Source organism: Myotis brandtii, unplaced genomic scaffold, assembly GCF_000412655.1.
Source record: "Myotis brandtii unplaced genomic scaffold, ASM41265v1 scaffold312, whole genome shotgun sequence".
NCBI classification, from domain to species: Eukaryota; Metazoa; Chordata; class Mammalia; order Chiroptera; family Vespertilionidae; genus Myotis; species Myotis brandtii.
Window position 1 is genome coordinate 4,075,474 of NW_005361955.1, and position 17,021 is coordinate 4,092,494.

The following is a 17,021-nucleotide window of genomic DNA, read 5'->3' on the forward strand; positions in this document are numbered from 1 at the left end:
TCTCAGCTATCCACTGTATCCTTGCATTGTGAAAGCCTCCATAGACAATTTGTAAATGAATGAATGTGGCGGTCTTCCAATAAATCTTTATTTACGGAAAGAGGCAGCAGATGGGATTTGGCTGGTTGTCTCCTGACCCCTGCCCTACTCTAATGCTTCCCAAAGAACACTAATCCTTCAAGACACCCTGAGTTCCTAGGTCACACTGGGACCTCATTCGAGAAAATGCTGTACCCTGTAGTCCTCCTTAGAGAGTCTCAATGCTCATTGGAATATTAAAGTCTCTGAGAAGTCCTGAATTAAAGACACCTCTAAAGCTTTGTGTCACCCAATGTTTCCTCAATTTATTAAGAAGCATTTCCCACTAAACCACAATGAGATATTGCTTCACACCACTAGGATGGCTATAAAAAAAAAGAAGACAGACAATAACAAGTGTCCTCAAGGATGTGGAGAAATAGAACTCTCATATACTGTTGCTAGGAATGTAAAATGGTTCAGCCACATTGGAAAAACAGTTTGGCAGTTTCTTAAAAAATTAAACAGAAATCTCAGCAAGTCCACTCCTAGGTTATTCATAATAGCCAAAAACTGAAAGCTGCCCAATTGTCCATTACCTGAAGTATAGACAGACAAACAAAAAGTAGTATATAGCAACAATGGAATATTATTTAGCCACATAAAGAATGAATCAGTGATATCTGCTGTAACATGGGTGAACCTTGAAAACATTATGCTAAATGAAAGAAGATAGTGACAAGGACACTGCATGATTCCGTTTATATCCGATGTTCAGAGAAGGCAAATCCACAAAGAAGTAGATGAGTGGTTGCCTGGAGGTAGGAGTGGAGATGAACCGTAAACATGCATGAGGGATCTGATTATGGCGATGGAAATGTCCTAAACCCGTATTATGGTGATGGATTCATATTTGGCAAATTTACTCAAAATCACTGACTTGTGCCCTGAGAAAGGTATGTAAATTATACCTCGGAATCATTAAAAAGTTGTTAAGAAGAAGGTGCCCTTTACCAAGTGTCTGCCTTTCCAAAGTAATACTCCTCACATTATGCAGAGCACACTTGGGAAGAGAGCACCAGGCACTCTCCTGTGTTACCTTATTTTACTCCCTTTGTTCTGAGGAAACTGAGGCTCCAATATGGACCTTGCCTTGGATCACAAACTGGTAAGTTGCAAAGCCTGGCCTGGCACCCAGGCCTCCTGACCAGGTTCAGGGCCTGTCTCGGCCCTCCCTGGCCGGAGGGCGAGATCTGGGAAGGAGGAGGCAGTGAGAAGAGGAGAGTACGTCTAGAAGTGGGGACTGGGAGAGCTTCAGAACACGGGGCGGGCGGGGGGGCTTTAAACTTTTTGCCTTGCAGGGAGATACGAACAGTTCTGCAGGGCAGGAGGCAAAGTGCAGAAGGGGAGGCTGAGAAACAGAGAGGCTGCCATGGCCTGTGGGACTCCGCTCATGGTGGAACACGGATCCCACCCACAGAAAAGGACCTCCATGCCCCCTAGCTGAGGTCCAGGACCATCAGATGCCTGACCCTTTCTCCCCATCAGCACAGCCCCACAGTGCTGCCTAAGCCTTCCCAGCCTTGCGGGCTCCTGCCGTACAGCAGTTCTGCATTACACAGAGCTATAATGCCAGTAAACTCCCACTGGCCCCTTTGAGATGTTCTGTGTTAAGGCTGGCAAAGAGCCTCTGTCTGCCACAGAGGGATAGTGAGCAAGAAAGGCACACGTGCCATCAGGAAAAGCCCAGGGAGAGGAGGTCTGGGGGAGGGGGGTGTCTGCCACCTGCTCCCATGTACCCCACCAGGAGACCTCTGTTCTTTGAATGTCACCTTATCCACCTCAGCTGTGGTGTGGGGAGGGTGAATGGGCTGAGAATGAGTGAGATGCAGGAGTGAGAGGAGCTAATACTGACCAGTTACTTCCCCCCTACCACCATCACTTCATACTGACAGGAGAGGTACACCCATTTCACCCGCGAGGAGACAGAGGCTCAGAATCACATGTCGGGTCCCCACCGGTCAGTGGGACAGTCAGACCCTCAGGTCTGGGGCTTCTTCCCCATCCTGGATGTCTTCCAGGGACAGCGAGGAGCAGAGGTGCATGAGAGAGAGAAAATCTGGAGAGTTTTACATACTTTCTCATGGTTTTGTTAAAAATAATCTAGAATCAAAATAAGGCACTAAAATTTGAAAACTGCCCAATTGTCCAGAAACAGCCTCTTCTGAGTTATTCTGAGCCCAAGCCTGAATTAAAGTCCTTCATTAACACCTGGTGCCAGCACCCGCAGGGCCATCAGCTGTACGCTGGAGAGGCCAGCTTCAATTTACATCTGTCATCCCAGCAGGTCAGAGTCTGCAGGTCTCTCACTCAATACCTGGCTCAGCTGGAAACCACAGCATTCTGTTAGAAGCAAGTCTAAAGGAACCCCTTGAAATCCAGAGATCACAGAACCCAACTGGCAATTTGTTTTGTTTTTGCAGGGCACTGGAGCCCTGTCTTCAGTCGTTTTTCATTAGCTTCTCCTTCCTACCCTCTCCCCATCAATTATACCTCCCCATCTGTTGAAAACTCTTCCTTCCAGAGCCTAGGTCCATGGGGCTGCAGAGAGGAAGGTACGCATGCAGAGAGGAGGGTATGCATGCCAGTCAGCTTCTGCCCAAGATAAAACAGATAGCTAATGGCATTTCAGAGACAGGCAGATGGAGTGTGAAAGGCAGGCAGGAATCAGGAGGCCTGCTTTCAGCCCAGGTCTGGCTTGGGCTTTGCCAAAAGAGACACTGTGAACAAGTCCCTTAGCTTCTCCTGCCTTAGAATCCCCTGGCTTCCACTAATTAGCCTTGGGCTTGATACTTAAATCTCCCTGAGACTCACTTCCTTTGTCTGTAAAATGGGAGCAGTAGGAGTAGCAGTAATTGGGGTTAGTAAGTACTGAAGAGCTATGATCTCTTAGTCTCCATTCTTGATCATTATAGATATTTGTAAGTAAAATCACCACCACCACCCCAACAAATACTGGATGTCTTACACTAACTAGTGAGAAGCAGAGATTGACTGACCCAGAAGAGTTCTGTCTGAGGTCCCTTTTATGTCCTGATGGGTGAAGTGATGAAAGTTACTTAACTGCAGATAAGAGGTGACTACTGTATAATCTGATATGCAAACGTATCACATTTATATATCTGCTGTGCTTTAATTGCTTACAACACATTCACAATTTTTGCAATCAGTTAAATATCAAACAATTAAAATAAAAAGGACACAATATCCTGCTCAGGCAACATAGTGCCGATTGGGATTTGCTTTGGTGCATCTGCCGAGAGCTGTAAGGGGCTGCCAGGCCCTCTCTCTCTCACAATGAGTCTGGTGTGGCAGAACCATCTACATCCTCAACTGGACCTTCTCTCTGTTCTCCTTAAATCAGGGCCCAATGCTTCCCTGGTGGGAGGATTAAGCCAGAAAAAAATCTCTCTCTGAGAGGCAAGCTCCTCTGTCCATCAGGGCAGAACACACAAGGGCAGGTAGCCCCAAAGAGCAGGGCCTTCTAGAGAAATAGTGGCTGCCTGGGGGGCAGTGGGAGCCAATGAGGCTGGCTTTCAGTTCTGGGTATATGAGGGAAGCAATCCCTCACTTCCCCAAAATTATGTTTGAATAATGGGAAAATGGAGATTTTTTTTCTTCTGTCCCTCTCCAAAGGCTGATTTAAAAACTAAATAAATTGTTAACAAAAATGATTTGTAAAAATAAATAACGATTAGTAAGGTGAAACCAGAGCTGTAAATGGGATTTGTCATTCAAACAGAAGGATCATTACAATCAATGACAACTCATTCAGTGACCCCAGGGCTTCTACTTTTTTACTAGTATCAAATAATCATGTTCTTGGTTTTTTATTTTTTAAAAATTCAAATAGTACAAAAAAGTATAAAGCAAAAAGTAAAATTCTCTCTTTCTATCCCCTTTCTTACCCCCATCCCATTCTCAGGTGATCACCACAATTAACAGTTTCTTATGAATCCTTCCAGAATGTTCCATGTGAATAAGGCATATGCATATATATATTTAAAAAATATTTTTATTGATCTCAAACAGGGAGAGGAAGAGAGAGATAGAAACATCAATGATGAGAGAAGATCATTGATTGGCTACCTCCTGCATACCCCTCACTGGGGATCAAGCCTGCAATCTGGGCATGTGCCCTGACCGGGAATCGAACCTTAACCTCCTGGTTCATAGGTCGACGTTCAATGACTGAGCCACACCGGTTGGGCCATACATATATATGTATTTTTATACATATATCTTAATATACATATTATTATATGTAAGATTCTATACCTTGCCTTTTTCACTTAATCTTATCTTAGATATCTTTTCCATATTGACACCTTTTCTGCCCCATTCCTTTTTAGTGGTTGTGCAGGAATATACCATAAGTTATCTAATCATATTACACATATTTTTTTCTTACCTATCACATACAATGCTACCATCAACAAGGTGTACATAAATAGTGTCGTCATGCCTATAGAACAGAATGTCAAAGTGGAATTTGGGGACAAAGCATATGTGCAGCCCAAGTACTGGGAGTTATGCTAAGTTGATTTCTGCTGCTATCTAAAAGCCGTGAGAATTTAGGCACATTCGAACGGAGCTTCCCATCCTCCCTTGTCAGGAAAAGCCCACCCAGGAAGTGCAGAGATATCTAAGTGCAAGTGGGAGGCTGAGGAGGCATTAAGGGATCAGAGAGGTGGTTTTCTTTAATCACCTCTGTGCATAGCATGACCAGGCAGAATTACCATCGTCCTCCCATCTTTCCCGACAGGTGAGGGCACCAATTCCCACCCTGCCTCCCCTCTCTCCAGGCAGAGGTCTCAGCTTCAGGCGCCTGGACTAAGCAAGTGTCCCACTACCCCTGCCCCTCCGGATGTCTATCTTCCTCTCAGACATAATCCTATTACTCCATAGATGCTACTAGAGGCCTGGTGCATGAAATTTGTGTACGGGGGAGGGGGGTTCCTCAGCCAAGCCTGCACCCTCTCGCAATCTGGTACCACTGGCTCCTAACCACTTTCCTGCCTGCCTGATCGCCCCTAACCACTCTGTCTGCCTGCCTAATCACCCCTAACTACTTGCCTGCCTGCCTGATCGCCCCTAACTGCTTGATCACCCCTAACCACTCTAACTGCCTGCCTGATTGCCCCTAACTGCTCACCTGCCTGCCTGATCGTCCCTAACCGCCTCTGCCTTGGCCCCGCTGCTGCAGCTTCGTCTGGAAGGTCGTCCGGAAGGATGTCTGGAAGGTCGTTCGGCTGTCTGGTCTAATTAGCATATTACTCTTTTATTATTATAGATAGCCTTTGAAGGCATCTATGTATTTTCAAGGACCTTGAAAAGTGCAAGGTTCTTCAGGCCTGGCTCCAGCCTCGCTGGCTGCCTGCTCTTCTCCAAATATCCTCCCACTTCAGGGTCATTGACTTCATGCTCCCTCAGCCTCAGAGCTAGATCCCTTACTTCTCTCAGGTCCCTGCTCAAATGCCACCTCCTCAGAGAAGCCCTCCTGAGCCTGTGACACTTTCTATTCCCTGCTTGCTTTTTCTTCAGGAGACCAATCCCAACTTAACCTAATGCTTTCTGCTTATTTGGTTAGTCTGTGCTGTCAGCTCCACCAGGGTCAGTCTCTGTTTCATTCATATTGTTTTCCAGAACCTACAATGATACTTGACACACAGTAGGTGCTCAATAAAGACTTATCACTGAACAGATATCCTGGCCCTTGCCTAACTCCTCAGCAAAGTCCCCCACTATTCCCCAGGCTCCAGATGCAGTCATATTGTAGGCAAAGTCTGCAAGCCTCAACAAACAACTTCAGGTGTTCTGGGCTCTGGCCTATGCTACTTTCTTTACCTGGCGTGCCATTCACTCACTCCACAATCAATTACATGAACTTCTTTTCATCCTTCAAAACCCAGCTAAACATTGCCAATTCCAGGAAACCTTCATCAAAGCCCAGACATCTGGGCTTCCTCATCTTGGCTCCATGCAAGCACCCTAAAGATAATGTTGCCTTATATTTTAAAAATAATAATAATTATTATTATTAATAATAATTATAAATAATAATTATAAACAATAATATTACTTTCCGGCTTTCCCTACCAGGCTGTGTGCTTCTTCAGGGACAGAAAGCAACCCCCGCCCCCCATCTTACTGGCTATTGACAAGGTGCCCAGAACACAGTGCATAGCTGCTCAAAAATGTTGAAAGAACATTCAAGGGGAAAAAATACACTAAGAGAGTTCTCCAGGTCCACTGTGAGGAGCAAACAGACCTGGCTGAGCCTTCCCTAAGAATTCTGAAAGGTACCCATGTAGACTTTCAAAGATCTGAATAAAGTGTTCCTTGTAAAATTAACTACCATATATTACACATGTACCATGTTCAAAGTATACAGGCCTCATCTGATGTTCTCAGCAACCCTGACAGGTAGGTCCTATGACCATCCTATTTCTGGAGGACTAGACAGAAGTTCAGGATGGTTATCTAAGCTGCCCATGTTCGTGCACTGGGCAAGTGGAAGAAGTATAACTGTGAATGAAGTGATATACTAGGAGTGGAGCAATCCAAACGAGCAGAAGCAGATAGTGCCACGGAGTGCTGGATTTTGACTCAGACACACAGGCCAACTCTGGATAAGGCTCAGTCATGAATCTACACCAGCAGAGGCAGGGGCCGAGCAGGTCACCTAGCCTCAGTACCAGCAACTAACTTGGGCACCTCATTTACAACCCATCAAAGATCTTAGTACTCGTTTTCTCCTTTTATCCTCACAGCAATCCGGAGAAGTTGGCAACGCAGGAAACAGGGCTAATCCCCATCCCCAAAATAGTAGAGTCAATCACGAACATTCTCTGTCTGCATTCAAACCTTCCCAAAGGACCTAAACTGTGCTGGGCTTGGTACTGGTGAGGACTTCTTTAATCCTCATCTCAGCCTTGCAGGTGGGTGTTATCATCATTACCAGTTTATAGACAAGAAAATAAACTCCCAGGGGTTAAGAAACAGCCATTATTCATTCATTTACTCTTCCACTCATCCATTTCAACTAATATTTATTGAGCACCTAGAAAGCGCTGGCAAGATAATAGAAAATAAAGCAGAATTGCCCTTGCTGGCATGAGGCTTATACTTGGATGGAGGGAGAGAGAAAATAGACAAGCAAACAAAGACCTGAGGATTTCAGCTAAGTACTATGTAGACAATAAAACAGAGTGATGTGGGTTGAGAGGCGCAGGGTGCTGATTTAGCTGAATTGGCAGAAAGGCCTTCCCAATGACATTCGAGTTAAGACTAAATGATAAGAAGGAGCCAGACACACAAGGACCTGGTGAGGAATCTTCCAAACAAAGGGACAACAAAAGCCTGAGACTGAGGGTGGGACAAGCCCAGTATGAACAAAGGACAGAAAGAATGCCAGTGCAGAGGAAGGATATGGGCAGGGAGGAAGAGGAGTATGAGAAAAAGAGGCAGGGATAGGGCCTGGGCCCACAGAGAGAATCAGGGTTTCACTCTTGCTCGTCTGCCTCCCCAGTTTTATATCCAAAGAAAAGCAATTCAAGTGGCCACGTGACTCCGAAATAGACAAAATGTTTTTCTTTTTTTTAATCCTCACTGAGGATATTTTCCCATTGATTTTTTAGAGAGAGTGGGGAGGGAGGGGGAGAGACAGAGGGAGAGAAACATTGATGTGAGAGAGACACATTGACTGGTTGCCTTTCGCACACGCCCTGATTGAATCTGCAACTGAGGTATGTGCCCTTGACCCGAATCGAACCCGCGACTCTTCAGTCAGCAGACCGACACTCTAGCCACTGAGCCAAACTGGCCAGAACCCGAAATAAACAAATTTTGAAAAACTCTTCGTGTACACAAACCAGAAAAACAAGACCTCATCCTTTTGAACAAAGATATAGTCCTTAGAGCTTAATACGGGCCAAGCACACCATATGTGCTCAAAAGAATTTGTTGAATGAACACCATGCATAAGTGATTTCAACTGTATACATAGTAAGCATGAACTTGCTCACAAAACCCTACACTAAAGGGACCTGAGAGACTGAGAAAAGAATATGAAAACAAAGTCCATCTGATGCCACAATGCTGGTTACACACATACTAGGACTCAATCCCACCAGAGGACACAAGCTCAAAATTTAGAACTGCAAACATATTTAAATAAATGCAAGGATACCAGATGCACAGTGAGTTACTAAGGGATACCAGGATGGCCAAATTTTGAAATCTGCAATCAGGAAGAAAAGCCACTCCTACCCCATAGGTCCCCTGCTCGAGCCAGAATCCAGGACTGACTTAGGGCCTGAGCTGTTTTCACTGGCTAAGCTAGTAATTTTAATTATACCCTGGAAAAGGAAATGGATCCTCAAAATAGGGTTGGGGGCAGATGCCCAAGGTCAAGGTGAAGCCATGGCTGGCCATGGGCAGAGAAGCAGCACTTTATGAAGAATTTTATGGTAATCTGTGCAGGCCTGTCCCACCTCTATTTCTAGAGGGTTAGATCCGCATCTTATAGTTCCGCCTCCTCCACAAATGCACAGTGTTCTTCCTATGCGCCCCAGGAGCTCAGACACTTGCCAAATGAATGAATATGCAAAGCAGTCTACTCTGACCAATAATGTGGCCCTGAGTGAGGTCCCGGAGTTAGAGGCATTGAAAAAGGACAAAAGGGGTGCACTGAAGACGTGAACAGAGGTGAGGTACCCGTGAGCCACAGCAAAAGAACTAGAGAAGAAATGTTTTTGAGGAAACCTGACCCAATACTTGAAGGGCTGTCACATAGAAAAGGAATAAGGCCTGTTGTTTCCAAAGCTTCAGAAGCCAACTGTCGGCTCAACTTAAGGAAGAACTTCCTCCTAGAAAAGTATTTGTCAGACTATGTGTCCTATAATGCCAGCATTCAGGGAGTGAGGGTGGGGGTGGAGGGAGGAAAAAGATTTCATTGGAAAATACATTTGGAAATTTGGGTTAATCAAAGATAACAAATATTCTCTATCTGTTAGGTAGCTTTCAGCCCTTCTCAAATTTATGTGGCCCAAATAGTTTTTCATAGGATGCTATGCACATCTCCCAGAGTCTCTACATTCCAAGCTCTTCTCCAGGGGAAAGATGAATTAGAGCTGTCTTATGGAAGCACCTTCTGAAGGGGTGAGTGTCATACCAGAATTTGAGGACTTTTAGGATGCAGAATTCAACACCGTATAGATGATGCAGAGGCAATACGAATACAAAACTAGAACCTTGGGTTCATTATCCCATGGACGTTCACCTTGAATGACCCAGTCGCAGGCAAAAAGGTCCAGGGACACCTGCAGACACAGATTAACTGTCCCCTCCTGAATCTGTGTCCAAATGGGTAGGTGATATGGATAGTAAAGGGATCCTGGAAGTAATCAAGGCTGTCGCTGGGGAGCTGAGCGACAAGATGAATTCTTGCCAGAGCCCACTTTGACACTTCTTTTGTAGTATTTTCTAGGAAATACTGCCTCCCTGCCTGTCTCTCATGCATCTATCCTGTAATCCTTCACTGGGGGCCTTCCATAGACCAGCAGTGGTGAGTAAAACTAGAAAAGGCGCTGCTTCATGACTGTCTATGGGAAATTCAGACAATAAACAAGCATATTGCATAAATAATTACTTAATTGAGGTTTTCCATATATGTTACAAAGGAAATGAATGGTGCAAACAACAGTAATTACATAGAGACCTTGCCCAGTGTGGGATTTTAGGATGGGTTCTCTAAGGGAGCACAGAGACCATGTTTTACAGATCCTCAAATGTGCAGGTCCAAAAGAAGTTTCTGTGGCAGTCCTCTGAGAAATCATCACCTGATGGGGCTGGAAAAGGCCACACAGACCCACCCACCACAGCAGCCACCCCTCTAGCGCTATATTGTATAGAGATCCTCTCTTTGAGACTATGACTCATTTGGTCTGGGAAGAGCTGGAGAATTTGCATTTCTAACCAGGCGATTCTAATGCTGCTCCTCTGCAGACCACATTTAAATACAATGAAGTCTATTCATACATTGAAATACTATATAACAGGAAAAACAGAATGAACCAAAGCTACACGTATCATAGAGACACATCTTTAAATCAATATTGAGCAAAGAAACAACTTTGTAAAAATGTAAGTAAGGGTTACCGTTAATGTAAAATTTTAAAACCTACAAGAAAGACCTGGGTACTATTTAGGATTCGAATATACATATAGCATTAACATGAGAATGATAAATCTAAATCCAGCATAATGAGTTCTAAAGAGGAGGAGAGGAATGGTACCTGGGAAAGAAATAAAAATCACTCATAAAATCACTGCTCCTCTATGCTACTAGTAATGAGCATTAAGAGCATTAAGATAGCGGAGGTTCTTCAATGAACCAGATTTTTTTCAGATGAAAAAGAGTCAGAAAGCATTCAGCCAGCCTTTGACCCACAAAGGAAGCCTCTTGAATACCGTGGGACAGGGACCCCACTTTTACTGCAGATGCTCCTAAATCAGGGCCATCGTGTGCAGTTATGCAGGTTGACACTGCACAATTCTGGAGCACACACTCCACAGTGTTCATAATGCCCCGCTAGGGGTCTGCAGCGAACAACTAATACAACCATATGTGGCAGCCCCGTAACTCCCAGGTCATAAACCCCTTTGGAACACAGATAAAAAATTCCCATCTCCCGGGAAATGCCCACCCACCCACACAATTACTGCCTGTAATGTCTGTGGATTCAGACACCTCCCCAACAACACTCGGCAGCAGCCTTACACTGGTCAAACACTTCTGGGGATGAGTGCTCACAACTTTCAGAAGTACTTACAGACAATGCTGCGAGACTAAGCTCTTCCTTAAGCACATTTGAAACCTGCCTCTCGATAACCTCTATCCATTAAAGTTCATCTACTTCAGCTATTGAAAGAAAGCTCACCTGTTCCCCCTGGAGAGGTCTGCTTTCTAGGCTAAATGTACTCTTGACTTAAGATTTTTGCAAACATCTTCTCTTTTGTTAAAAATACATTTTTAAACTGGGCATCATTTTACCAATCACTTCTTGCCCTCACAAGCAACTAGGCATGCTGACATGTCATCGAAGAACAAGAAAGCGTTTCTCTCAGCTGTCCCTTTGGGGAGCCTCTAAAGAGGTCCACTCTGGCTCCCAGCGCCATTAAATGCCCACGGACGCCAGGAAGTGCAAGACTGGAGGAAGGGTCAGGCTTTTTCCACGGGTGAGGGCAATATTAACTGAGCAGAACAAGGACAGGGGAGATGAGTCAGATTCCACTTACTCCCAAAACTCCATGACGGGAGAGGTGGCATTCTGCAGGGACACATGGCTGTGGTTGCTCATGTTCAGTTTCTGGAACTCCACACATTTCTCTACAGTGGAAACAAGACAAGAAATACAAGATTAACCTCCACAAGGGCTGGATCTTGGAAAACATTCAGAGCCGATGGAGCAACTGCTCCAAGTAAACATGCCTCGAAGAACAGTGTGGGTAAAATCAGTAACTTACAAACAGTTTGAGAGGCTTGGTCTGATTGATTCAAACAGGAGGAAAAGTTTGGGGGGCAGGGAGCCTTTTCTCTCTTATTCTCACTCAATGTGCCCTATCAAACTTTCTTCCTGCCTTCTTCACGAATCTCCTTCCCCTTTTTCCACTTCCCTGTCAAAGGCTTGCCTGATTCTCTAAAATTATGTTTCTCAAAGTTCTTTTTTTTTAGAGTAAAACACATTCTCCGACACTTAAGTCTGACAAGGTATTTTTATTAAGATAATCATTAATCATGCACAAATAAATAACGAGTTACAAAGTCTTTGTAATTACAGCATTCATACAACTATAAAACTAGAATTAAATTTACCAATAAATACCAACTAAACTACAGACCCAATACAATTCAAATTGATAGCATAAAGCAGGTGTGTAAGATAATGCCATTTTGTAATGTTAAAATGGATTTCAACAGAAATGAACTGACAGGCAGGAGGCAGGGTCTATATTGGGCTTGGCTTGCCTATTTTTCCATGCACTATTTGAGACTCAACTCTATCACCATCTTTCTCTGTTCATGCTTTTTCAAAACCTTTATTCCTATAAGTTGAGGTGTTCTCAACTGGAACTTCATTTAGTACTAATGCACCATTTATGAATTAAATCTCTCTGCTCTTTTCTCCTGGGCTGCCATCATCCTATTTACCAAGAATACATCTTTAATTGTAAACACGAACAAAGTCAGGCACTGAAATATCCTGACTGTCCTGTTATAAGGTGTTGCGCAGATGATCCAGAACCTGTGCATATTTTTAAAGTAGCCTCAAAATAAATATACACAATTAAATTATCATGGAGGACTCACAGGCCTCCAAGAATATGTCCTTGAATTTTAATTTGATAAACATCTCTAAGAGATCCCTGGCCAAAGAAAGGTTAAGAACCAGGGCCCTAAAGAGACAGTGAAAAGTCCACAAAATGCAACAGGAGAGGGAGCAGGGCAAAGCTATGCAGGGCTAGAAGCTAGTTCATAGCACTTTCTAGGCCTAATACCTGCTGTTCCTTCTGCTGGTGACCAACATCCTACCCAATCTCGCCATAGCTCAGCCTTCAGGATGACAGGCCGCTTCCAGGGACAACCTAACTACAGGGATGGTGAATAGCTTACAGCATGTATGTCAATTTCAGTTAAAAGGCAGTAGCTGCCTGGAGCACTGCTGAGAAGGGTTCTGAGGTCAAAACTAAACTCAAAAGGCAAGAGTTCTACAATTGATTAGTGATGTCTGCTCTAAGCATAGGTACCACAGATATGAGTTGGTATGAATTTGCCTTCTCTGGATTATGACTCGGTCCTGAAAGGATGACAAATTGAAAAGCAAATACCAAATTAGAATCTAAAATAATCTTTAGATTATTCAAGCGGTAGGGTGGGATAGTGAATTCAAATAGCTACCTGTGTTGGACAGGTAAAGTAATGAGCAAAGTGAATTGGGTGAGGATTGTGGCCTCATCCAAAGGTAACAGCTGCCTCTCTGCTGCAACCATTGCTGCCAAGCAAGAATGTGGGAATGTGGGTCTGGTGTTGCCAGATCTTTTCAATTTTTTCCAGAGAAGCTGGAAATCTGGATTTTCATGTGAAGTCTTCCGATTTTTCAATTTGAGCTGTCAAATAAATCTGTTATATTTGCTGGTCACTGACCTAAAGCCTAATTGGCTTACTGGCCCCATTTGCAACCCCTTCATTTCACAAAGGAAAATCCAATGCCTAGAGAAGCAGGGCTGAAATTAGAGTCTGAATCCCTCAAGGTGAAACTCTGCCCCCAAAGGGCTCAGTCTCTGTATTTGGCAAAGCGAAGAAAAAGCATCATCATCTTCTACCCATGCCAATTCCTGGACCAGGGCTCAGCTTAGGTTTCAGCACTGCAACCCACAGCATGGACCCAGACCCAGTGCAGAACTGACCTACAGTTTCAGTGGAATCTGGACGCACAGAGAGAGCCCAGAGGTCAGGATTGATTCCAGGACAAAGACACACCCCCCAATACCAGGTTCCCCAGCAGGACCAGAAGAGAGACCCTCCCTGAGGGCATACCTGTGTTCCACTCATGCCCACAGGTGGCCCAGGGGAGCTCGGTGGTGAAGCAGTTGCACAGGTAGAAAATGGCCCATGCCAAGATGATAATGTAATATATATTTAGATGGGCCTCGATCACCTGTGTTGCATAACCAATGCCTGAAAGAACAAGGAAAGGGAATGATTTAAATCTCTGTCCAACTCACATAAACAGTTCAGCTACTCGTCATAACCTAACATCACTCAGGCATAATTTTATTTTCTGATTAACTCAATCTTTACCTTCAAATAAAGGGCAAATTTTTCTCCAACATGTAATGCCACCTTCACTCGTGAACTGTCCCAGAGCCGTTTCCAGGAAAAACACGGGAATTCCACAACAAATAAAAAACACCACATAGGGAATCAGGAATGCTCCTGCAAGAATGCAAAATATGGGAATGAGGTTAAAATTGCTCCCACCATTTTATGTTCAGCACAAGAAATCTTTACTAAGCACCTACTGCAGGCAAGACAAAATGTTCTCTGAGCTTGAGTTCAGGTTGCCAGGATGAGGACCAGAGTCAGAAAATGTGGGCCTGGGCTTGTGCCCTCTGCTACCTGTTACCCTGAGTGATCTATCTCTCATCTCCCTGCCTCAACTTCTTCCTCTGTAATATGGGGCTTTAATACCTAATATCTATACCGCTTATCTCACAGAATTATTGTGTAGATAAGATGATAATGTAAAAGAAAGAATTTCATTGCTTGATTTTCTTGTTTTTACATTTCACCCTCCAGCATAGGTCAAATTCATTCTCTCTGAATGTTGCATCCTTCCTTTTTATTCTAAAGTAACTTCAAAAGGCCAGGTGAGGGGACCCCTTCTTCTATTTACTTTGGAAATGACCTGCAAAATAGCTTCTTCATAAAGAAAAGTAATCTTAAGGAGATATGCAATGAGCAACATCAGGCGCCTATACCTGAGGCCCAGGTATGAAATTGAGTTATAAAGAGTTTGCAGCAAGAATCTGTCCAGAAAGGCTGGCTTTGGATCAATCTGAGAAAAGACCACCATAAGCCTTAGTGCTCCTATTTGGAAACACAATACCCATTGCCTGTGCCTTTCTATAAAACAAATTAAATAACTGAGGTGAACATGAGCTATTATAACCAGAGAGGGATTTTTCCAAATCCCTCATTCTCTCTCTCTAATAACAAAGCATGAAAAACACATGCCATTCCCCACCATCTGATCTCACAAATGAAGGCTTTAACTGAAATTGCTTTTTGCTAAATGAAGTCTCTCTAACTGCAGGATCAATAGCAACAATTTTGATTAATCCTGATAATAGAACCACATCCACCAGGTTTTGAAAGGTTCTTAGCTTTTCTGTGCAAGACACTATTTTTAAAGTTTCACATTAGAAAAGAAATACTTTAAACTACCATTAAAATCTATGAGTAGAGCTGTGTGGATATTTTTTAAAAAGGTAAACAGTTGATAAACAGATACCCCAACAATATTAGAAGGCCAAAAGTGTCTGAAAGGGGATAAGAGGGTGTTTGCTGAATTTAAACTTGTGATTAAAACAAGCTGCAGCAGCTTTCCTAATATGCTGTAATTTACCTGTGAATCCTCTAGAACAGCGGTTCTCAACCTGTGGGTCGTGACCCCTTTGGGGGTCGAACGACCCTTTCACAGGGGTCGCCTAAATACATCCTGCATATCAGATATTTACATTACGATTCATAACAGTAGCAAAATTACAGTTATGAAGTAGCAACAAAAATAATTTTATGGTTGGGGGTCATCACAACATGAGGAACTGTATTAAAGGGTCGCGGCATTAGGAAGGTTGAGAACCACTGCTCTAGAACCTAACAAATGACACTTTTAAAAGCCTTTTGGCCTATATATCCACAAAGCTAGTAATACTTAAGGTGACGATCTCAATTAAATCAAGATATCTGTGTACCCAATGGAGAATCTTGGAAAGTTAGAGTTTTTTAAAAAAGACTAATTTTTAAACTTTACTCACGACAACCTTTTAAATCTGTGGCAGAATTTGTAATGAACCCAACTTATCCTGTTTTCTGCTCTTAGAAATGCTTTTAGTTTTGGTATAAAACTTTCTGGCATGAAAATATTATGCTAAAACAGTTTTTGTCTGGGGCTATTCTAAAGGGTTTGCACATGTTTCTAAGCAGACATGTAGCTTATGATGGCTGAATCTGCAAAGAGAGGTGGGATCCACGGCTAAGGGTGCAGGGCACATTCAGGGTCCCGGAGCCCACTGCTTCTCTGCCCCTTGCCACGCCACTACACCAGCAGCCACGTCATTACCAGTGTAGAGCAGGCATGGAGCAGCCTGTGCCTTCAGGATGAATGTCTCCAAAGAAAGGGTTCAGGCTAAGCAGTACCCTTACTGCTTTCCCTACAGCTGCTCACACATCAAATCCTGCTCCACACAGCCTAACAGCATGGTCCCTGCCAGCCAACTCCAAGCTACTTTCACTGAGGTCTGGGTGTCTGCTGGAGAGGCAGGGAAACAGCAAAGACAGAGAAGAATACATAGATACAGGCTTTGTCTTGGGGAAACTATGCCACCCAATAAAGTTTTACAAGGTCCTTTGCCTCAGACCTGCTGGCTGTTCCGATAATAATGACAGGTGGGAGCTCCTGAAGTCTGGAGCCCATTTCTTAAACTGAGAGATTTGAGGATGCACTTGCTGCATCTCCACCAAACTTAGTTGGAAATGTTGTTACTACAAAGGATTATCTCATCACCTTCCTTTCCTGGGTCCCAACCCCCAATCTCTAAGCAGCTCCTAAACAATAAATCAACGTTGTTGCTATTTGTCGTGGGTGATTGTGAGACCAGTAAAGGAAACTGCTTGGTGCCAATTCTTCCACCAGAGAGGCCCAAAAGGAGGCCATAGAAAGGGCCTTAAGAGCAAATGAAAGACTGGGCAAGAAATCAAACAGCAGAGCCTAACCAAAAAGTACTCCCGGTTATCCGTCTAATCCTACTTTAAAAACAAGGCCTTTGGTATCAGCACGCCATCTTTATCACAGTTCGTAAGTGAGTGACTTCTCTGACCCTTAGTTGCCTCATCTGCAAAATGGGTGAGATGAGTCTACAGATTCAACGGGATGCTCAGTATGGAGCCTGGCGTTTCAGTAAGCGCTCAAAAGCCAGCTCCTTTTCCTCATGGAGGTTTCCAGTTAGCAAAGCAGAGGCTCCAAGGGGTTGTCTCCCGCCCCCGAAGGCAGTACAGGTCGCAAATGCAAAGGCTCCTGGACTGGGCGGCAGACAGGCCATCACGTGCCGCGCCGGCAGGCGGCTCTCGGAGGTGCGAAGAGCACGTGCGCATGCGC

At 44.1% G+C, this 17,021-nt stretch overlaps 1 protein-coding gene across 1 annotated transcript in view; it reads right to left on the reverse strand.

The window, feature by feature from the left end:
• Window positions 1–17,021, reverse strand: part of SLC6A11 (solute carrier family 6 (neurotransmitter transporter), member 11) — a 102,667-nt gene that overhangs the window by 84,986 nt on the left and 660 nt on the right. The window contains exons 2-4 of the mRNA XM_005870132.2: window positions 13,943–14,077; window positions 13,679–13,819; window positions 11,380–11,470 (exon numbers count right to left, since the gene is read on the reverse strand). Coding sequence (XP_005870194.1) covers window positions 11,380–11,470; window positions 13,679–13,819; window positions 13,943–14,077 — 367 coding nt within the window. The remainder of the gene's footprint in view (window positions 1–11,379; window positions 11,471–13,678; window positions 13,820–13,942; window positions 14,078–17,021) is intronic.